At 47.9% G+C, this 21,267-nt stretch overlaps 6 protein-coding genes across 6 annotated transcripts; 3 read left to right on the top strand and 3 right to left on the bottom strand.

The window, feature by feature from the left end:
- Positions 1-721: 721 nt before the first annotated feature.
- On the top strand, positions 722-1,461 carry F5891DRAFT_978323 (uncharacterized protein; the record flags this gene model as incomplete). The annotated part of the gene is made up of 2 exons (XM_041376782.1): positions 722-805; positions 874-1,461. The coding sequence occupies 2 exons, from the start codon at positions 722-724 to the stop codon at positions 1,459-1,461; spliced, it is 672 nt and encodes a 223-aa protein (XP_041228424.1).
- Positions 1,462-1,565: 104 nt separating this feature from the next.
- On the bottom strand, positions 1,566-3,750 carry F5891DRAFT_1214090 (uncharacterized protein; the record flags this gene model as incomplete). Its single annotated transcript, XM_041369269.1, has 7 exons — positions 1,566-2,030; positions 2,080-2,165; positions 2,215-2,455; positions 2,519-2,866; positions 2,971-3,141; positions 3,191-3,420; positions 3,474-3,750. 7 exons carry the CDS (start codon positions 3,748-3,750, stop codon positions 1,944-1,946), a joined length of 1,440 nt encoding a protein of 479 aa, XP_041228423.1. The 3' UTR covers positions 1,566-1,943.
- Positions 3,751-3,810: 60 nt separating this feature from the next.
- Positions 3,811-5,693, top strand: F5891DRAFT_131239 (WD40-repeat-containing domain protein). Its single transcript, XM_041370603.1, has 10 exons — positions 3,811-3,900; positions 3,951-4,143; positions 4,199-4,351; positions 4,411-4,533; positions 4,585-4,684; positions 4,739-4,806; positions 4,859-5,052; positions 5,107-5,213; positions 5,265-5,423; positions 5,473-5,693. The coding sequence occupies exons 1-10, from the start codon at positions 3,882-3,884 to the stop codon at positions 5,686-5,688; spliced, it is 1,332 nt and encodes a 443-aa protein (XP_041228422.1). The 5' UTR covers positions 3,811-3,881; the 3' UTR covers positions 5,689-5,693.
- Positions 5,694-6,372: 679 nt separating this feature from the next.
- On the bottom strand, positions 6,373-8,690 carry F5891DRAFT_1214068 (uncharacterized protein; the record flags this gene model as incomplete). Its single annotated transcript, XM_041369268.1, has 4 exons — positions 6,373-6,970; positions 7,030-7,222; positions 7,275-8,629; positions 8,655-8,690. 4 exons carry the CDS (start codon positions 8,688-8,690, stop codon positions 6,473-6,475), a joined length of 2,082 nt encoding a protein of 693 aa, XP_041228421.1. The 3' UTR covers positions 6,373-6,472.
- Positions 8,691-8,794: 104 nt separating this feature from the next.
- On the top strand, positions 8,795-10,016 carry F5891DRAFT_1163288 (Cwf15/Cwc15 cell cycle control protein-domain-containing protein). Its single transcript, XM_041365315.1, has 4 exons — positions 8,795-9,091; positions 9,146-9,432; positions 9,493-9,876; positions 9,929-10,016. Exons 1-4 carry the CDS (start codon positions 8,975-8,977, stop codon positions 9,954-9,956), a joined length of 816 nt encoding a protein of 271 aa, XP_041228420.1. The 5' UTR covers positions 8,795-8,974; the 3' UTR covers positions 9,957-10,016.
- Positions 10,017-10,972: 956 nt separating this feature from the next.
- On the bottom strand, positions 10,973-11,470 carry F5891DRAFT_131185 (uncharacterized protein). The gene is made up of 2 exons (XM_041370602.1): positions 11,147-11,470; positions 10,973-11,091 (listed from the first exon to the last, which is right to left on the bottom strand). The coding sequence occupies exon 1, from the start codon at positions 11,414-11,416 to the stop codon at positions 11,150-11,152; it is 267 nt and encodes an 88-aa protein (XP_041228419.1). The 5' UTR covers positions 11,417-11,470; the 3' UTR covers positions 10,973-11,091; positions 11,147-11,149.
- Positions 11,471-21,267: the final 9,797 nt, after the last annotated feature.

Genomic DNA, 21,267 nt, shown 5'->3' with positions numbered 1-21,267 from the left:
CGAGCAATCTAGCTTTCATAGATCTATAGATGGACACACAGGAAGACGCAAACCAAAGGGACAGCCAAGAATAAACAAGCGGCCTTTATCCAGTCCGCGGGAAATGGTATTTGCTAGTTTCTGAGGGTTCAATATGGGGGGACAGCCTCGTGGGCCGTACAAAGTACCGGCACGGTTAGCTCAGCACACACAAGACCGTACGTATTAGTCACCATGTACGCAAATATGAGAAACAACGTACCAAGCATATGTACCAGAACATCAGAAGGGTGGTAAGGTTAAGTAGATGCCGAGCATAGTCGATAAGAGAAGATTAATTTCCCGTGCGTCTAAGTCTGAATAAGAAAAGAATTCCGAGTGCGTCAACTTGGCGTGATGCGAGAGTTTTCCTGCGAAGGAAGGTGAATGATCTCACGTTGAAATTGCGAAAAGATTGCTGGGGGACAAGTTATGCCATCATGCATCAATGATCATGATGCATGCCAATGTTGTCTCGGAGTCTCGGAGCACTCTCAGGTATTACACGCCAGTTTGGAACGGAGCATGACGGGTAAGCTAAGGAAGACGGACCGGAAGAAACCGAAAGATTGGTTACCCTTGTATGGAATTAGTAACCACGTGGTTCGGAATTAATGATTTATACTCCTGACAAGGCTCTGCATGACGGCTCTGTTCATCTCTCCTCCGTTGCCTTCCGCCACACACACAAAGGCTCTTCACCATGAGCGTGTCCATGGATGACCTCGTAGCCTCCCTCAATGCGAATCACATTGGTCAAGAGGCTATCGACCTTGCAGCTCTCCAGGTACATGCTATAAACCTTATTCCCCCACAAATGCTTATCTGTCCACGTCGTGGCGCTGCAATTTTCAGGCGCAGCTCGCGCAGACGTTATTTGCGCCTCAAATTTCGCCCTCTTGTGCATCGTCCAGCTCACACAACTCGTATGGAAATGCGAGCGCGATTAGGTGTGACCCCACACACGTACAACATTGCACCACACCTACTACGCGTACACCTTCTTCATCTATCTCATGGCCTCCAGGTTATATGCCTGTAGAAATCACTCAAAAGAAGCGCAGTAACAGCATCATCTGTCCGCGTTCCCGTCGACCCAGTGTAGACGAGGGATGGTGTGACCCAGACGAGCTGGATGAGGAACGCATGGTTGAGGACATGATAACCCCGTCTTCCCCGCAGTCTCCAAAAACCTTTATTTGGGGTTACACGGGGTTGAAAGGCGCACCAACCCCTGCGCCCACGCCTATCACGATTGTCGGCACACCGGTTGAATCGCAAACTCTATTTACCACCACAGATCCATTTTATCTACAAGCCTCTCAAGCAAATGCGACCCCACCCTCGTTTTTCACAAATGCAGGCCGCCCATCTAATCACTCGCCCTTTGTGAGGAGCAATTGGGAAAGTGCCCCTACCCAATCTGCTGCGTGGGAACGCTGAGCTCTGGGGTTGCGTTCAAGCTTTCCCCTGTCTCTTGAGCATCATTTGAATATGTATCTGCCCACAACCCCATTTCAGCGACTCACATCTTGCCATGTACATTTTATGGTGCCAATGCGTGCCTCACGGTCTCCCCGTTCTGCACCCTCGTCCACGTGCAGCCTGCATCGTGATTATTTAACCCCAACCACCGAGGAACCCGCAAGACATGAGGCATCAAATTGAATTTTTAATCTGGCATCGCCGCATCGGCCCGGTATTGAGCATCATGATCATAGTGGGCTGGGTTCTGGGCGATTTCTTTCGCCATTGCGTGACAGTGCTTTGTGGAGTCGATCCTGGCAGATTTTCATCCAGACGCGCTTTTCACGCACTCGCATATTTTTTTCGTTGTTGTGTACCTACATATCGCCACTGGATTACGGACATTCTGGTTGATCTATAGTAATTTACAACACACTGTTCCAAGAAAGAACCAGGGGTTATTTGTCTGTCGTGGCTGAAGAACTTCTGCCAACAAGACCATCAAAGAGCGCAGAATCAAACGCTATAAGTTGCTGATATTCTTCCTGGATATGAATAAGAATCACCAACATGACACGCGGGTATATATCATACCTGAATGATGCTTGGGCATGCTTCTGCCAGCTTAACACAGGTCATTCGAAGAAGATTTTTGTATTCCAATACCAGGCTACTTGCCCCTGGATACCGATAATTACAAAGGAACTCAACCAAGAATAAATTACCTACCTCTCTGATCCGCAAGCTGGGTATGACCTTCATATTCAATATCCATGGCACTTGCCCATGCACGTCCAGTTGCATCAGTGATATTGCATTTCCACAGATACATTCGAGGGGCACAAGTTTCAATGCAAGTACATAGTGCGCGGAGTGAAGACACCTTAAGCCTCAAATCGACATCAAGCGGCTGGGTGGGGAAAGGAACGGCCGGGGGAAGAAGTGCATGGGTCAACTGCGGAATTAATGCCTAGAAACGACCAGCCATTGCAAGTTATTCGCGTAAGTAGAAGTTAGCTTGGTAAAGGCACACCTTGAGCCACCTAGCAGCGCCTATTCCGATGTGGACAAGTACAAGCGGAAGCATGTCTGTCGCTGCGAGAATGGCCTCAGGATCAGCATATGCATATAGGAAGACAGTGCCAATAAGGCAGGAACCGAGGAGTGTGGATAAATGTTCATATCGTGTGGCCGGATTTGCGGGGAAGGACCCTGATTTAACTATGGTGCGGCCTTGGGAGGGAAATCCAGATGTCGGGGGAAGCGGAGCCGGTGATGGTGGTGAGATGAGATCAATCAGATGCAGGGTGGTATGAACGGCGGCGCGAATCAGATCCGGGGTGAACGGATCGCGCAAATGATTAAATGTACTACTTAAAGACTGCATTCAAGAATTTCAGCTTTCAAGGCCATTGGAATTCACGTGACAACAGGAAAGATGATGATAGGACACCTCGTATTAGTTCAATTTTAATTTTGACGTACTGTGAATAAAAGGCCGTCGACTCCTGTACGCTTAAGAAGCTCTGGAGGAACGCGAGGGAGCAAGTCGGATACGAGCTGCACTCCCCGCAATTTGTAAGGGGCTTCGAAATCGTCGAGGTAAGTCATCACAGGAGGGAGAATCAGGTGCCAAATTGATTCATACGTGCTGGCCTACGTGATTGAGATGAGTTTCGGAGGTTTATTCATCCGCTGCGCGTACCTCAATGTTTCGTAAACACCATCCCAAAACATTTCCAGTTCCGATACGCGTCTTCCATACCTGTCCCTCATATGCATCTTGCGTATCCGCTGGTTGAGGTAACTTGCGCCCCGTCTGCAAATTAAGCCGTGGATGCGGATTTGTAGAGAATGCGGGTTTGAGATAATGTGTCAGGATACGCGTTAGCACCAGAGGAGGGATGTGTGGTTCTGTAAGCGGGTCCAGGATGGCTGCGATGAGAATGAGACACCGTTAAGGTAGCTTGGTCATAAAGGGATCATACGTAGTGCGAGAGACGATACATCATCTGTGATCCATTCACCAGGACCATCGAATGCAGCTACGGACGCAGCAATATCTGCCTGCTCGTCGACAGGTAGGCTTTGGATGCCATGTCGCGTCGCAAGCAGATCGCGAAGGGTCGTGAGGTTGATACTAACACTGTTTTTCCACGTAATGAGTCGAGTAAGGATTTGTTCATCTGTAAGCTTGTCAAAGCGGGAGAATTCTTGAGGAATGGCAAGGGTCGCGAGTAGATTAGAAAGTGTTGAAGAGCTCATTGCTGCTCGATGATCGCTGTTTGGAGAACAGACGCGACGTGACAGTTCAACGTGACCTACAATCAGCACCAACTCCCCTTCTGCTTAAATATCACTCAGAGCTCGAAACTGTCGTCTGGACAAAATTAAACATGAACGCTTCCTTACTCAGTATGCTTGCGCATCATTTTCGATAATGTATACTGAGCCATCGTACTAAGACCCATTTACCGTTACACACCCAACCGCTGTACAAACCTCACTGGTCTCTGGTGCATCATTTGCTCGTTTTGATCCGACTGGCAAATTCGTCGCAGCAGGCCGGTCAGATGGCTCAGCTGCTATCTGGGATCTCGACACCCGCGCTGTTATACGGTGGTGTGAAGGGCACGTCAAGGCTGTAACAAGCATCGAGTGAGTGACGCAGCATTTCTCAGTGATCCCGTGTCAATTGATCGTATCTACATAGTTGGTCCCGCAACTCCCGTTATGTCCTGACGTCGTCCAAAGACTGGAACGTAATTATCTGGGATCTGGCTTCTCCAGTGGATCCTCCACAACGGTATAATACGATACGATTTGATGCACCGGTTGTTAGCGCGTATTTTCATCCACGAAATAGGTGCACGTCGGTTTTGTTTTGTTTTTGTTCTCATGTGCTTACGATGAATGCAAGCGTAGTCGCATAGTACTTGCACTGCTCAGCACGGGCGAGGCGTATGTAGTTGATTCACGCAAGGAGCACAGAGCGAGAGTGGAGCTGTGCGAGGCCTTGAGTGAAGATGACGACGACGAACGGGCGCGGTATTTTGCCTTGGTTTCTGCGTTACGACCTGCACTGACGTACGGACTCAGTTCCATCATGACTACCGCGCGATTTGATCCGTCTGGGAGACACGTGTTCGTCGGGACTTCGACCGGGAACGTACTTGTGTTTAATAGCAGAATGAAAATTGTAAGGATTCCTACTGGCAGCCTATCATGGAAATTGGATCTAATGGCAGCAAAGATGGTCGCACGGCATCGCATAACAGGTGCAGGTAGCATGAAGAGTCTGGAGTTCGCGAAGGTTGGGCGGTAGGTGCCTTATTCTTCGGTATATTCATTATGTTTACACTACGGTCTTTAGACGCTTTGCTACTAATTCCTCGGATCGAACTATAAGGCAATTCATCCTCCCCACTTATCCTTCACCCATCGTGGGTGCCGAATGCGCAGGTTTAGAAACAGAATTAGAGCCTACTCATAGATTCAATGATCCTATCAGCAAGGTCTCGTGGCATGCTATGTCTTATAGTCCTGATGGAGAGTGGCTTGCTGGAGGTAAATTGCTCCACAGCATCATCGACTCGACTTGAACCATTTGTGCGAGGACAGGTGCGGCGGATCCAGCGACGCACAAAATATACATCTGGGATATTTCAAATGACGGTCAATTTGCAACCGCTTTGGACGGCGGTAGGGAACCTCTTATTGATATTCATGTACGTCTCCTCAGTCATGATACTGGTTACGACAATCGTTGTTATTTTTAGTGGCATCCACAAGCCTCTCGACTCGCCTCAACGACTAACCAAGGTTCTGTACTCATTTGGCATTGTCCATCACCAGAGCGGTGGGGTGCATTTGCCGGTGGCTTTGAAGAAGCGGATGAAAATGTAATATATGAAGAGGGAGAATCAGAATTTGACATTGTAAGCTGAACTTTCCATTCGTATCCTTCTCTTTAACAACGATAACTAGGAGAATGAAGTTGAACTTGCCATGCGCAAAAAGCTCCAGGAAGATGAGGCTATTGACATATTAGGTGGTGTTGACGACCTTGTTGATCACAAGATGAACGGTGTCGCAGGAGATCCTGGTGATGAAGATCTTGAATGGGCTGATGACGAGCCGGATGACGATTGGCAAGGATGGAGATTAAAGGTGATTATGGTTGATGATGACGACGCTTACTAGCCCATTGCATTTACTTATTTGCTGGGGTAGCCTTGTACTGATCCTGTCTGCGAAACGGTATTGCCTCGGCTGATAACACTAAGATGTTGTTTCCTGTATGCGTGATATGCTTCAAAGGCTATGGCAACACAAGCTTTATATCCTGGTACACTCTCGATACAGTCGCCGAATAGAAAGTAGGTTAATCGGTGCAGACTGGCTAATATCGCATTTCCATCATCTCCGTGAAGTCAACTGAACAGACTAGACTCAATGTCATCATTGTTTATGGAGAACTATAGTCAAGTACATCTCAAGTAGCATTCAGCCTTGGTTGAGTACTAGTAACTTGCGACTATATGATATCTAAAGTGAAATCGACTCATTACCCTGTGTCAGAATCATGGCAGTTCCCCGCACTAATCAATGACGCGGCTTCACTTGAGTTTCCATATACAACGGCGTTATGCCTCCTAGTCACCATGGGTGTCGAGGTCAATTCAGAGTTGAGTACACCGCAAGTTCAATTTGGTACGTTCATCCTCGTTACAAGTTACCTCACAACTTGAGTATTATATATAGGCTGTGCAACTGAAGCGCCTATGACCATAACTTCGTATTCCATCCCCCTGTTTACTGATGCATATCACATGCTAAAATGCGCAGAATTGTACATCTGACTCTACCCATCTTGAAGTCGTCAATGCTTGACACACATTTGTACTGTACTATAACTATTAAGCAACTATAAAGTAATGGGGTAGCTAAAATTGATTATCCGCATTCAAATATTACTACTTCGACCTTACGCTTGCATCGTCTCCCTCTCGACTTCGGCCCATAGCTGCTCTTCGACTTTCTTACTAGTTTCCATATCAACCTGATCCACCATTTCGTCCTCTATCAACTCATTTTCTAAAGCCTCTTCATCTGTCTCGTCCGAGAGTAACGACCCCTCCTTCGTATCGCGCGAATCCTCATTGATCAGGGCTTTCGATCCATCGTAACCCGGGAAAAAAGTGTCTACAACACCGATATTAAACGAGGCAGGAGCGAGAAATGCAGGTGTATATATTGCACGATGAGGCGAGAGTGCCATCTCATAGCTTTTCGCATCAGGAGAATGTCCGGCAGCGTTCGCTCGCTCGTCCTGCAAATCTGCGGGGGGACTAGATTTTTGTTTGCACTTCCGTTTGTCCGGGGATAAATCGTACCGATCAAGAAGCTTTGAAAAGTGCTCTTGCTGACTCAAGGTTCTCGCACCGATCGTCTTTAATGCATGTTCGACAACTGGTTGTTTTATCTGGCAGACACGGAGATACAAGTGAGTTGGATGAGGTTCAAATATGTAATATTATTTACCTGGTGTGGCACACACCTCCAAACTTTTTTCTGGCCCTTGAGTTCATTATCCTGTTCCTTCCCCACGGTCGCACGGTGTATAACATCTGTCGTGAACGCAACTACTGATGCTTGAAGGTACCGTATTAAATCTGGGGAAATGAAGGTAGTGCTAGCATCATCCTCTGGACATTGCTCGAGCGATTTGTATATCCTGTGCCACAATGAATGAGAAAACAGCAATGAGATTCGCGATCAAGACGTACCCCATGAGCTTTCCCAAGCGCCCAAGATGAAAGAGATCCATATCGTATTCACCGAGGTAGGATGCATTGATCCCAGCATTTTGGAAATCGAACCTAATTTTCTGGTAACGCGTTTTTCCACGCACTTTAATGCTCTTCTTAGTGATCGCCTTACTCGCGTTCCCGGCGTCATCGTCATCGTCATCGTCATCGGCTTCGAGTTCAGGTTCAGCAAGATCTGGAACCATTATCACCATATCCCCAATTTCTTTTCCAAAGGGCAAGACTTCCTCTTTCTCAGTTTCTTCCACTACTGTGATTGCCTTCTCTTTCCCCTTCCTCCCAGGTCTCATCCTCGCGAGTGTTACTGGTACCGCATCTTCGCCTCGGAGCTGTGCACGCTTTCGTCGCATGTAAAGTCGCTTTGTCTGGCGTCGGCGAGACGTAGGAGAGAGTACGTTCATGTTCATTTCGTTTTCCAGGCCCTGTGGGTTCACATCAGCACTCCCTTCGCGGCTTAGACTTTTCCTTTTCTGTGCCTCCTCATCCTCGCGCAGCATCGCATCCAAGACTTGTAAATGACTGTCATCGAGCTTCTTGAACAAGTCATCTCGTTCCCAAGCAGCGATCTTACGCGCGTGCCATTCTTCGAAGCGAGCCTTTCCCTTGGCGACCTCAACGCTCATCGGCTCGTCCTCGACATCATCCCTCTCTGAATCCTCACAGGCTATGAGTGCATCTGCGCCAACTTCGACCGCGACACGCCTCCGTTTTCCTCTCGGGATCATATCCACCTTTGCGTCCCTTACCCTCTTTCTTCTTAGTGCCCCCAGTTCCTGAAGTTCACCGTGATCCTCTTCGACAATCAGAGCGGCAGCCATGGCCTCTTCTGCGATTATCCACTCATCTGATACTTCTACCGCGGCGAGGGCAGTCGACACAATGTCACTGGTCTCGGTGACGCCAGAACGCGCGCAAGAATCCAGGGTAACGAGGAACTCTACAATTTCGACCTCGCCTTTGGTCTTTACGGCCTCTGCGATCAAGTCCGGCCGCCAGCGAGAGTAGATCGACAACGCGTGAAAGAACGCGTCCACCTCTGATTGGGACCAAGAAGCGAGTGAGGAACTCCAGATCGCTGGTTTTGATTTGTATAGTGATGGTTCAGTGCCTTCTTTGACTTGTTCAGGAGAAGAGGGAATGTTATCTTGGTTAGTATGTGGAGGGGTCGTAGACTCGGTTGAAGGGACGGGATGGGAGGCGTCATAAAAGGGAATAGACCCAGCGAGGTGGGCTCTGGTATCTCGCAAGTGTGCACGAAATGATGGAAGGTAACCTACATAGATGTCAGGCGCATCTGCGAGGTCACTGTACGGCTAGTCCATTGACATTCTGATGGACCTGGTCGTCCTCTGCGTCCGAGTCTGATCCAGGCATTGAAAAACTAGAACACAAAGAAAGATCTGTTTTTTAAGTTGGTTGCGTCAATAAACCGTAGAAACTGCTTGGAGCTTGCGCACGAACATCCTACATATATCAGTAGGTAGTAGAGCAGTCGGCGGAATCTCGGCGAGATCGATCCTCCACCATAGATCCGCGCTGGGTCTGTCGGAGCTAAAGGCTGAGTTTGGAATTCGTGCCGACTCGCCGTCAATACTGTTCAAGTCGCATACAGCTAAGTTTAGGCCAGGGCTTCGCATACTCCGTCGACTTTCGATACAATGTCCACAGCACATAGACCGACATGGGATCCTGCCCAAGCTCGCGATGTAAAAGGTGGCTCTCGACAGTTCTCTGTCCGAGACATGGCAGCACACACGAAGCTCAAATTCCGGCAAGTTTCCGTGTTTACCGTCTTCGAGTTGTGGAGCTTATGATATGTCAATAGGCAACCTGGACAAACGTCCGTTGGGGACGTCGCACGGAGAGACTTACGCATGGATCTATTAGCAGCGGAGGAAGAAGCACGAAACAAGAAGCGAAAAGCAGAGGGAAAGCCACCGCTACCGCTCACACTCACAAATGGAAACGCGACGGAGGCAGGGGATGAGGCTAACAAGCGGAGGAAGCTATTGGAAGAAGCTCTGGAGCTGGACAAGGACGATGATGATGACGAGGAGAAAGAGGAAGGTGCTGAGTCTAGAGAGCAGGAGAATGGGGAAGAGCAGGACGAGGAAAGGTGAGCGTCTCTCCTCTGACTTCATTTTTGAGTGCTGCTCCTTGACAGCGAAATTTACAGTGAAGAGTCGGACGAGGAAGATGAGACCGCTGAGTTGATGCGTGAGTTGGACAAGATTAAGAAACAGCGGGCAGAAGAGAAGGCCCGTCAAGAGCGGGAACAGAATGCGAGTGCTGCAGTGGCACGAGAAGCTGAGATAGCTACCTCAAATCCTCTCTTAAATCTTGCTGCGGCATTGGGACAATCACCTGGTGTGAATACAACTATACCGGGGACATTTTCCGTGAAACGGAGATGGGATGACGGTGAGTCACTCGGTTCCTTTACAATTCGTCCTCTGCTAACATTGTTCGTCTCAGACTTAATATTTAAGAACCAGGCGGCGAATCAGAAAGACAAATCTGGCCAATTCGTCAACGACCTGCTACGGACAGAATTCCACAAGTGCGTCGGGTACATTTTATTGCTGCGCCGCCTCTGACCGTCTCGAACACAGAAAATTCATGGCGAAGTTCATTAAGTAAAGAGATAAACTATGTAAATTATGACCGCTTTATTGCAATACCCAGCTGGGTTTTTCATCCTTTGGCCCCCACTCTGACTCCAACTGGGAGCATTTGAGACTGACGCATAAATCATGCAACGTTTCTGATGGGACCAGTGTTCGCCATTCAAGTCTGAGACCAACAGCGGTGAGTCCACTTCATCATACCTGCATTTTAATGCACCCTGTCATCTTACCAAGTCGGCACCGGCATATATGTTGGTTCCATTCACAACGACCACGCCGCCTACTATAACTCATAACCTTACAAGCCGGGATCCTGGTTCTTACTGGCGCCATGAGCAACAATATGAATAAGCTGGTGATTTCCTCAGTATTTTGTACGTCCCATAGTACTGGTCCCGAGTCCGCAATCTCCGAGTGTGGAAGATCTCAAGAGCTCTGTCGTCAGTGACAACGGTGAGAGGTGTTCCCAATAATTCTACCCTCCACTTCTTTAAAGCCCTTCTATAGCCTTTTCGTGACCGGCTAGTTCATCTGTGCAGCCTTCAACTGACTAGGGTTGCACACAGCGGGTTTAGTCTAAGTGGTTTCGAACGTTGGACCGAATCTGACGACTATTGGATTACATTGCTTTGCCTGTGACTTGGCCGTCGTCGTTTTTACCTCTGGAGCTAGCGTGGGTAAGTAGGCGTTTATTTGCTGGTCGTTCTTGCCTTACTATTATGTCAGCTCAGATCACCTCGACATGGGTGTTTACGGCTTGTCACGGTGGCAGATCCTGGGACACTCAGAGGTACGTACATCAGGTATTGAATTGAGTGATGGATAACACGCATTAAATGCGTTGATGATGATGTCAGTAGGGGGCGAGCCTGAGAGACCACGTTGAATGCCAGACATTGAAAATGACACGCCCGTTAGCAGTGGCCGCCTCGACTGCTGCAGCCGCTATGTACATATGGCGATGGACACTCAAGTACTCAAGTTTTGCTGATGAATGACACAGCACAAATCTGGACCCCGAAATTGCTCCTCGCATCTCTTTATATAGAATATTCAAACTAATTCAAAGGCACCTCTACGGCCCATGAAACAGGGAAAATCATCCAGACTCTAGGAATAACTGACACATTGACCAAGTCAGCGGCGAACTACGCATTGTGCCATTAGCCACAGCACAAATGCGAAAGCAGAAATACGACTTACCGTCTAGATGTGCTCATGGACAGGCCACCAGCACATCGGTAGCCTAATGATTGCACACTTTCTGACCGGGAGACTGATTGAGGTGCATGGAGTGAGCAATAGGAAATCCTGGATGCAAAGCCAACTACTCATACTCACCGACGTTGATGCACAGAGATATTTAGGGCAGCAATCAGTGTCGTGTTGGCAGGTTGTGAATTGGGGACTGCATGCAGTGACAGACATACATGCTGTCAAAGCAGTAACGACGACGAGGAAGGAGAAATGCATGATTTGTGCGAAGTGATACAAGCCTTGCAGAGAGGATTTTTAAACTACTCTGAGGTGGACATTGGGTGGACAGGGCTCGCATGAGTCGCATTGCATTTACCTTGCATTGATTGGACACTGCATGCTATTTGTCCTATGGGAAGCTGGAGGCGTGCGCTCTGCACAATGACATGCACCAAATGGAGCAGGACTGGGACACGTAGGAGAAAATTTTATACAACGATTCTATGGGTATTCCTGAACCCGTTATTTCTCTATCATTCTTACCATACTCTCCGAACCCGCCTACTTTTTTTTAGTTTACTTTTTATTTATTTTCGTTGTGTTGTTGCATTGATGTGTCGTTTCCTCCATTGTATACAGCCTCTGATCTCACAACTCACCAAGTTTCTTTCTCCGTTTCCTCATTCCATTGTCATCAATCATGTCTAATTTTTTCTCATGGGCTTTTCCTGCATTGTGCTATACTATGCTGTATGTTGCACTCTCCTATTTTGATGTGACATGTCCTTGAATATTTGAATTTCCAACATTTCAAATTCTCAACAAATGTCTTCCTGCTTTTGAACCTTTGTTGTCAGCACTATCATGGTCATAGTGTGAGCACAGAAGTAGAATAGAACAAATGTACATAAACAAAAGTTGGACTCAAAATAGATTTTGAAACTCACTAAAGCTTCAGAAAACTCAGCCAGAAAGCCACCAAAACACATGCCACACAGCAGCATCAGAGCAGACTTAGAAATGACACTTGTCATTTTTTGAGGCATGTAGACTACAACAAAAATATTTAGATATAGCTATGTATTTAATGAGCAAGGGAAATTACATGAGACACAGAAATCTACAGACATGTGCATATGTGAAGTGGTTTGTCAACACAGCAATTTTGCTGAATGCATGACAGTGAGGGAGGGGGGATTCTGTCTGGAGAAGGTAAACGCGCTAGAAGGTAAGAGTAGTCTCAGTCTCCTGGGAAAGAGCTCATTATTGACAAAACGTGTACCTAGAAGGTAAGAGTACTATGTCGTGTCAGCGTCTGTATACGAATAGCTAATGGTATAGGTACTTATGTCTCAGTCTCCTGGGAAAGAACTGAGACGCTCGTCTGCGTGGGCGCTAGACTTTATACTGTAAGTGATTTCTTATCTAGAATATTGGAATGAAACATTGATACTGTGCAGGTTTCGGCCCCGACGTCACATCCTCCTTGTGCCTGCCTTTCTGCCCTTGCGCTCGCACCATCTACTTGTCACGGGCGTGCCTTGCCCTTGGTTTCATCGGCATCATTCTCGGAGGATTCGGTCGACGACGACACTCCCCCTCGAGCGCAAGCTAGGCCCATGTGGACTCTGAGCTTTTGCAAACGGGGTCGTGGTACTGCCTTCGTGAAGACGTTGGCTATGTTATCATCTGTGGGGCAGTAGTGGAGCTTGAACGTTCCGTCCTTGACGTGCGAACAGATGAAGTGGTACCGGAGGTTGATATGCTTGGTGCGTGACTGAAACTTTCCATTTGACGTGAGTGCTATAGCGGCTTGATTGTCGCAGAGGATGGGGATGGGGTGCATATGAGCCTTGTAGAGCTCTTCGATGAGAAGTTGGAGGTACAGGAGTTCGCAGACAATGCTGGTGAGTGCGATGTACTCGGCCTCTGCTGTGGATAAAGCAATTATAGGTTGCTTACGAGCACTCCAGGCTATGGCTCCTCCGTGGAGGAACACAATGTAGCCTGAGGTCGAATGCCTATGGGCCTGGGAGGCCCAATCCGCGTCAACGAAAGCTTCAAGTCCTCCTTCTGTTCTCCCCAATGTCAGTTCGAAGGTGTCAGTACCTTTCAGGTAATGCAGTGCACGCTTGGCTGCCTCCCAGTGAGGTCTGCCTGGGCTGCGCATAAACTGGGACAAGCATGACACGGTGAAGGCAATATCTGGCCGCGTGCTCATTGCGGCGTACATCAAGGAGCCTATGGCCCTCTGGTAAGGTACGTCGCGCATATCCTGCAGCTCTGCGTGCATCGAAGGGGACTGGTCTGATGAGAGGCTAACTCCAGGTTCCATTGGTGTTTGAACATTCTTGGCGTCAGCCAAGTGAAAATGTTTGACGAGAGTCGCCACATACGCCTTCTGCGACAAGGTTATCATACGTGCAGTCCTGTCTCTCGTTACCTTCAAACCTAACAACCAGTTTAGTTCTCCCAAGTCGGTGATTTTGAAGAATCGGCAAAGCTGGGACTTGAATTGGGTGATGTGGGATATGTGATTCGCTGTGACGGCCATGTCGTCCATGGACACCGTGATGACAACGTGCTCCTTCGAGGTATGTTTGAAGTACACGGCTTGGTCAACCTTCGAACGGCTAAAACCCAGGTCAACGAATACTCCCGCTAGCTCCTCTGCCCACTCAAAACCAGCTTGCTTCAGTCCAGGTAGGCTTCTCTTAAGCTTCAACACCTTCCCCTCCTGCCCAGGCTTCAAATATCTGGGTGGTGGTCTCATGTAGATGTCCTCTTGGATACTGGCATAGAGGTACGCACTTTTTATATCAACTTGATGAATCTCCCAGTCCTTCTGAGCCACCATCGTTAGCACCGTCTGAATGGTGGTCATATTCGCGGTGGGCGCGAACATCTCAAAGTAATCGACTCCATAGCGTTGGCGACTAGGCAAGCTTGTAACTTGAGCTTTTCTCCGTCGGGTCCACGTTTTGTGGCCAAAACAAAGTGGCAGGGAATAATGTTGGCGCCTCAAGGTGGGTCCATCCCTTCCCACATACCTAACTTCTCAAGCTGACTTATTTCATAATCCAGCGCTTCTTGCCACTCGACTCCATCCGGACCATTTAGAGCTTGCTGAAGTGTTGGTTCTGGCTCTGTGGCAGCCAATGCAAGGTGAATGTGTCCTTCCTCATCCAAGAGATCCAACTCTGACGCCTCCAATAGGGAATCTAAAGCTAGGGACGCAGTCTCCCCCTCATTGAGGGCTGCATAATATCCTGGTGGAGGTCTGGTGTGGGTGGACCTTGGAGCTGGTGGGGTTGTGGGACGTTGGGGTGGTCTGGCTGGGGTGGCAGGTGGCGGGATAGGCTGAATGATCGGTACATTATTACCGTTGCCGCTGTTATGTTCGTCTGGCTTATTATTACTGTTGCCGCTGTTATATTTGTCATACCGCATGACAACGTTGGACTCCCCCTCGTTCAGGGTATCCTCGGCCACTGTCACCTCCTTAGACGCAAAGGTGACATTGCATTTGACGGAAATCCGTCCTCTGCACGGCCAGTACACCCGGTAGGCCTTACTCTGGGTGTCCATCCCCACAAAGATTGCTTCCTCCACCTTGGCCTCCAACTTTCCAGCATCCTCAAGATGCACAAAGATCCTTGTGCTGAATTCTCGCGCATGGGAGAGGTTGGGCTTGGTCTTGGTGACCAGCTCAAATGGTGTGGTACCCGGTGTCGCCCTAGACGGTAGGTGATTTTTCAGCCAGGTGGCGTAATTAATGGCCTCTGCCCACAGGTACTTTGGAAGATCCTTCGCCAGCAACATGGCTCTGGCGTGCTCGACGAGGGTGCGGTTCAGACGTTCGGCCACTCCATTCTGCTGAGGTGAGTCGTGGACTGTGAGTTGCCTTTCAATGCCGCGCTCATGCAAGTACTTGTCGAATTCGGCACTTACAGTGGCTCAAAAAAGTGTCCCAATGTTTGTAGCTTTTCATGTAATTGCTATACCATGTGTCAAGACGTGGGAATATGACTAAGCTATATGGAGGTGTTGGAAAGGTCTGCTTCTCAGCTTTATTTCGATTTCCTATACCGTGGGAAAATAATGACATTATGTGAAGATATGATCATTTTAATTTGATGACTCATTGGGACACTTTTTTGACTTTGAGTTTCACTAATGTAATCCTTAAAATTCTAGTACTTTGTGTAACCTCCTTCTGCCCCAATCACTTCTGCCACTCTTCTAGACATATTCTCTATCAATTTTGGGTATTCCTCTTTGGTATTTCCATCATACTCTGCTGTAACACTGTCTCATAGTTGGAATAGCCCCTATGGTGAATCTTGATATGCTACAAGCAATTTCTTGAGTGATTCTCAGGGGTATTCAATAGGGTTGATGTCTTGGGTCTATGCTGAACATGATAGAATAGTAATATCATGGACTTTAAGTTATTTGGTAGCCAATCTAGAAGGTTGCTCTATAAGACTTAAGATCTCTTAATCACTATATTCTAATTGGAAAGGCCACTGATGCTAATAAAGTGACCAAATTGATTATTTCCATTATTTCTATGATTATCGCTACTCAAATAGTCAGACAGACTCTCAAGACAGCCCATCTTAAAGCTATAATCAAGAAAAACAGATTCTTCTGTCTCCAACCTATAAAAAGAAAAGACAAGATGCTACTTTCAAGTACAAATATTGGACTGCTAATAGCTGAAAGAGGTTTATCTAGTTAGATAAGCTTACAATCAATAGGATGAGATCATATGGCAAGGAATTTGTATTAAAATAGATAGGACAACCATTAAGATAAAGAAATTTTGAATAAACACTTAAGTTTCAAGACGAAAACTTGATGGTATAGGACTATATGAGATAAAATGGAGTGGGAATTTTCTATGAAGCAAAGGGGAGGATGAATACAGAATAGTAAATACTCATTTGAAAGGAGTGTCTGCTAAGAAGCATGCAGGAGTTACGAGTTAATGAAGAAGATACTGTTTTGTGATAAGACAATGATCCTAAGTATACCTCTAAATCAGCCACCAATAGCTTGCAGACCATGATATTACTATTCTATCATGTTCAGCATAGACCCAAGACATCAACCCTATTGAATACCCCTGAGAATCACTCAAGAAATTGCTTGTAGCATATCAAGATTCACCATAGGGGCTATTCCAACTATGAGACAGTGTTACAGCAGAGTATGATGGAAATACCAAAGAGGAATACCCAAAATTGATAGAGAATATGTCTAGAAGAGTGGCAGAAGTGATTGGGGCAGAAGGAGGTTACACAAAGTACTAGAATTTTAAGGATTACATTAGTGAAACTCAAAGTCAAAAAAGTGTCCCAATGAGTCATCAAATTAAAATGATCATATCTTCACATAATGTCATTATTTTCCCACAGTATAGGAAACCGAAATAAAGCTGAGAAGCAGACCTTTCCAACACCTCCATATAGCTTAGTCATATTCCCACGTCTTGACACATGGTATAGCAATTACATGAAAAGCTACAAACATTGGGACACTTTTTTGAGCCACTGTAGGTACTCTCCTCTGCGATCAGACCTGACTTTTCGGAGCTGGACGCCTGGATTTTGGTGCATAAGCCAGGCCTCATAGGCCTTAAAGGCTGTGAGTGTGTCACTCTTCAGCTTCAAGAACTGAATTTTGGTCTGACGTGTGCAGTCATCGGTGAAGGTGATGTAGTACCAGCATCCGCCCAAGCTGGTGGTCTGTGCGGGGCCCCATAAGTCCGTATGGACCATTTCCCCATAGGTATGTGCTCTGTTGTGGCTTTCTTTGGGGAACAGTTTTTGCGCTGACTTCGCTTTAACACAGGCTTCACAGAACTCCGGCTTGGAGTCTTTGTCCAGGTCCACGCCCACGACAAGGCCTTTGTTCATGGCGTCAACCACGGCAGGTTGGGAGACATGGCCCAGCACCCGGTGCAACTCACTCACGGTAAGTTTGACTTTGGCAATGTTCGCATGGTGCTGACCTGTCTTTCCTCCCGTTATGCTATAGAGACCTTCCACTTGCGGAATTTCGGCAATGACTCGGCATTTCAGTCCTTGGGACAGGACTTTGCACATGCATCCTTCGAAAAGGACGGCCATCCCGGCAGCCGCAATGCGATTCGTGGAGATGAGGGTAAAGGCCATACTAGGTGCGTACAGTGCGTTTTTTAGTATCACCTTTGTGCATTTCTGACCGAATGGCAGCTCCAGCTCGACGTCTCCTCGACCTACGGCACTTAAACTAGAGCCGTCAGCTGTGTGGATCTCCTGGGGGGGTATGGAGGTAAAATTGGTGAACTTCGCCTGATCTGGGCAGAAGTGGGAGGTAGCCCCAGAGTCTACAATGGCCCCACGTCTATCGGCAGGTACCTTGAGGTCCTTGGCAACACTCGCCAAGTCGGACGACACGAATGCGTACTCCTGGCTTGTGGACTCTGCGGCTGCATTTGCAGTCTCGTTGCGGCCCTTCTCACCCTTCCTCCATTGCTGACTCGGGCCTTGGCCCTCCTTTCCCCCTCCAGGCCTCCAGCAGTCGCTCTTATAGTGACCTTTACGGTCACAGTTATAGCAGGTGATGTCTGCACTAGCCTTGCTGGATGTAGCTGACCTCTTCCCTTTGTCTCTAGACTCTCACGCATTCATTGCGGTGCCTGCACTACCCTTCTTGCTGGGGCGTTTCTCAGTGAGCTGACAGTGCTCATATTCCTCCGTTACAATACTGATTAGTTCGTAGGAGGATAAGGGGGTCTTAGTGATCTTGGCGGCCACGTTTATGGACGACAGAAGAGGGCGATAGGATTCGGGGAGGGAGCCGAGGATGATGGCGTGAAAGTCCGTATCGAGGATCCCGGCACCCATACCTGTGAGCAGCTTGTGCAGCCGCATCATCTTGGCGAAGTGGGCTTTAACGTCCCCTCCCTCCTCGCACCTCATCTCCTGCAAGTGACGGTGTATGTTGATCTGGATGAGCTCGGTCTTGTCTTCGTGGATTTGGCAGATCTCCTCCCAGACCTCTGAGGCAGACTTGAACTTTTGGACGCGGAGTAAGAGCTGGTCCGTTATAGTACTGAATATTTGTTGTTTAACAAGTGAGTTCTTTTGGTCGTACTCGTCCATTTTCTTATCGCGCTCCTCGATCTCCTTTTGTGAGGCAGCCGAGCCGTCTGGTTTCTCTGGCACTCCTGATACCTTGCCTTTGGGGTAGGGTAACGGCTCAACGGCATGACAATCAGCATATCACATCAAACCTCGGGCACTTATCGCCGTCAACGTTCTCTCCTTGTAGGTAATCCAATTTGTGCCATCTTCGGCAAGTTTGGGGACGTTGAACAACGAGGACGTAGTGCTGGGGAGTGTATTGTCGACGGTCATGTCAGGGCTCATAACCTCTGGAGAAGGTAAACGCGCTAGAAGGTAAGAGTAGTCTCAGTCTCCTGGGAAAGAACTGAGATGCTTGTCTGCGTGGGCGCTAGACTTTATACTGTAAGTGATTTCTTATCTAGAATATTGGAATGAAACATTGATACTGTGCAGGTTTCGGCCCCGACATTACATCCTCCTTGTGCCTGCCTTTCTGCCCTTGCGCTCGCACCATCTACTTGTCACAGGTGTGCCTTGCCCTTGGTTTCATCGGCATCGTTCTCGGAGGATTCGGTCGACGACGACATTCTGAAGCATTGAGCAAGAGTCAGTGGACTGTGGGGTCATGCATATTACAGTCCATGTCCACATCTGCATCATTATTAGTATTACTAGGGTCATTACTATGAGGAAAGGAGGGAGGAGCTTGCAGAAGATGCAGATCAATAGGAGTAGTAATGCTGTAGCTTTGTTCCAGTGTAGGTACATGTCGTTTTCGGTGGCATGCGAGCGCGGGAGGAAGAGAGCTAGACAAACAATTGTATTATCTCAGTATTGATAAGAGACTCTGGATGTACGTAGATAGGCACCTAGACAAATGATTGTATTCTAAGGGAACATTAGCTTGTATGAAAGGGAAGAGAAAAACGATATAAGGCTCACATCTCAGTTTCGGTAAAAGACTGAGATGTGCGCATGGCTAGGACATTGTTTTTAAAGTACAGTGTAGAGACTAATATCTCTGTGGGCTTGCAGGGATCTAAAATCCCATCGTTCCAATCACTTCCTAATATAGCGCAACTCATATCTCACCCAGCATGCTCAAGCGCTTCGTCAGCTGCTCGCGCGCACCAGCACTCCAGTCGCTCATCAGTCGTGCATCAGTGCGCGCATCCTCGGTTCCATCGCACGTCCACCATCCATCCATTCCATGTCTGTTCAGTTCGTCAGTGCATATTCTGATTCTATTTTCATTTATTCTGACATATCTCCGGCACTTATGACCATAATTCATATGTTTTCCATCATGGACCCTTACATTACATATTATCTCGTATCTGCTTCGCTTCTCAGTTCGCTTTAGCGCTTGACAGCGCTTATCATTACTTAGTATATATACACGTGCCTAAACTGTATGATGACTATCTTTCTGCCCACACATCGTTGGACTCTCAGTCTAAAGTTTCCCTCATATCTCTTAAAGTATCTAAGTACAATACAAGCGCCCGCCACCGTACATTACTAGAAACTCTGCCAATTAGTTTTCTGACTCATTAAGAGTCGCTGCGCTCCACCACCCACATGCGCACACTTCCGTTATAAGTCATGCATTGTCGCTTATCATCGCTGGATCGGCCAGCACTGCAGTCGAGAGAAGGAGGGAAACCCGCTGTCCTGTCTGCGTGGAGGAGATGATGGTCTCTGCTACATGCGCTAAGTTGAATGACTACTGCCATGACCCCGGACACTGCCGGGCCTCTGCCACCTCTCGCCCAGCTCCTAACTCCAGCACTCTGCTAACTCCAGCACTCTGCTACTCTGCCCGCTCCTAACTCCAACACCCTGCTACTGCTCCTGCCTGATCGAGTCCACTGGAACGTCCCACCGGCACGCCCCGTTACATATGCCCCCCCCAGGAATGCGACCCTCCAGGGGCGCACATGGCTCTACTCGTCGTTCTCTTTGAAGCTGTCTGACTCTTCTAACTCTTCTTCGACTTCTTGAAGATCATCTTCCCATGGCCTATTGATTTCTGCTTCATCGTCCCCACTCATATCTCCCAATACTGCTTGTAGCTCTGCTAATGCCGTGCCGTCTCATGGAATAAATCTTCGCAGACGTCTGGCGTGGAATAGTCCATTGAGTGGGAAGCCCTCGAGAGTGGCTAGTGTGTATGAGTTGCTGATGCGATCAACAATTCGATGCGGGGCTGACCAACATGGTTGTAGCTTATGCGTCGATGCCATTGTAAACTCTAATGCATTAGCGTAGACTTGTACAAGCTGTCCAGTTTCAAATATAACTTCACCTGTGTGCGAGCGAAGAACTTTGCGGTCAAATGTGGCTTTGCGTCGTGTGGAATGAGCAACAGTGTGATCTATACCATCCAAACATTGCTGGTCGACATATGCCATGTGGACGTCGACTTCAGAGGTACTCAGCTCCGTTGATGCGTCTGCAATTGGTGTCGGGCTAGTGTTGACAATGAGGCCCAATAGTAGCTCTTTTGGGGAGAATTTGAAGGCGGGAATGATGCGCTCATTCAATTGATGTATGGCATTATCGAAATGGTCTGGCCAAGACTTGGCTAGGCTTCCTGCGTCCGTGTTTTCATACTCGTCCTCTCCTAACCCCAGACTACACAGCCTCTTCAACCTACCCAGAAGTTTCCCGTTGGTATTCTCTACTAAACTGTTGATCCAGGGCGCATAAGCTGCAACTACATGGTGTTTGGACTTGTGTGCTGTACACCATGCGCGCACATTTCCATTGTCGAAGTGCGACCCACCATCTGTCATAAATGTGTTGGGTGCCCAAAAGGTATGTGCTATAGAGTTGAGTCCGTCTACTGTTGTCTTTGCTGTACCGTGTATTTTCAACTTGAATCCCCAGATGTACTGCGAATAAGTGTCGAGGATCAATAGGACATTGTGGAAGCCGTTTTCGCCTTTTGGAAGGGCTAGAGATCTGCTACCAGCAGTTCGAAGGGGTGTCGTTGAGTGATAGGGT

This window comes from Suillus fuscotomentosus (genome assembly GCF_016647785.1).
Source record: "Suillus fuscotomentosus strain FC203 chromosome Unknown F5891scaffold_15, whole genome shotgun sequence".
Classification (NCBI taxonomy): domain Eukaryota; kingdom Fungi; phylum Basidiomycota; class Agaricomycetes; order Boletales; family Suillaceae; genus Suillus; species Suillus fuscotomentosus.
The sequence above is the reverse complement of the archived record's forward strand: the minus strand, read 5'-3'. Positions and strand labels throughout refer to the sequence as shown.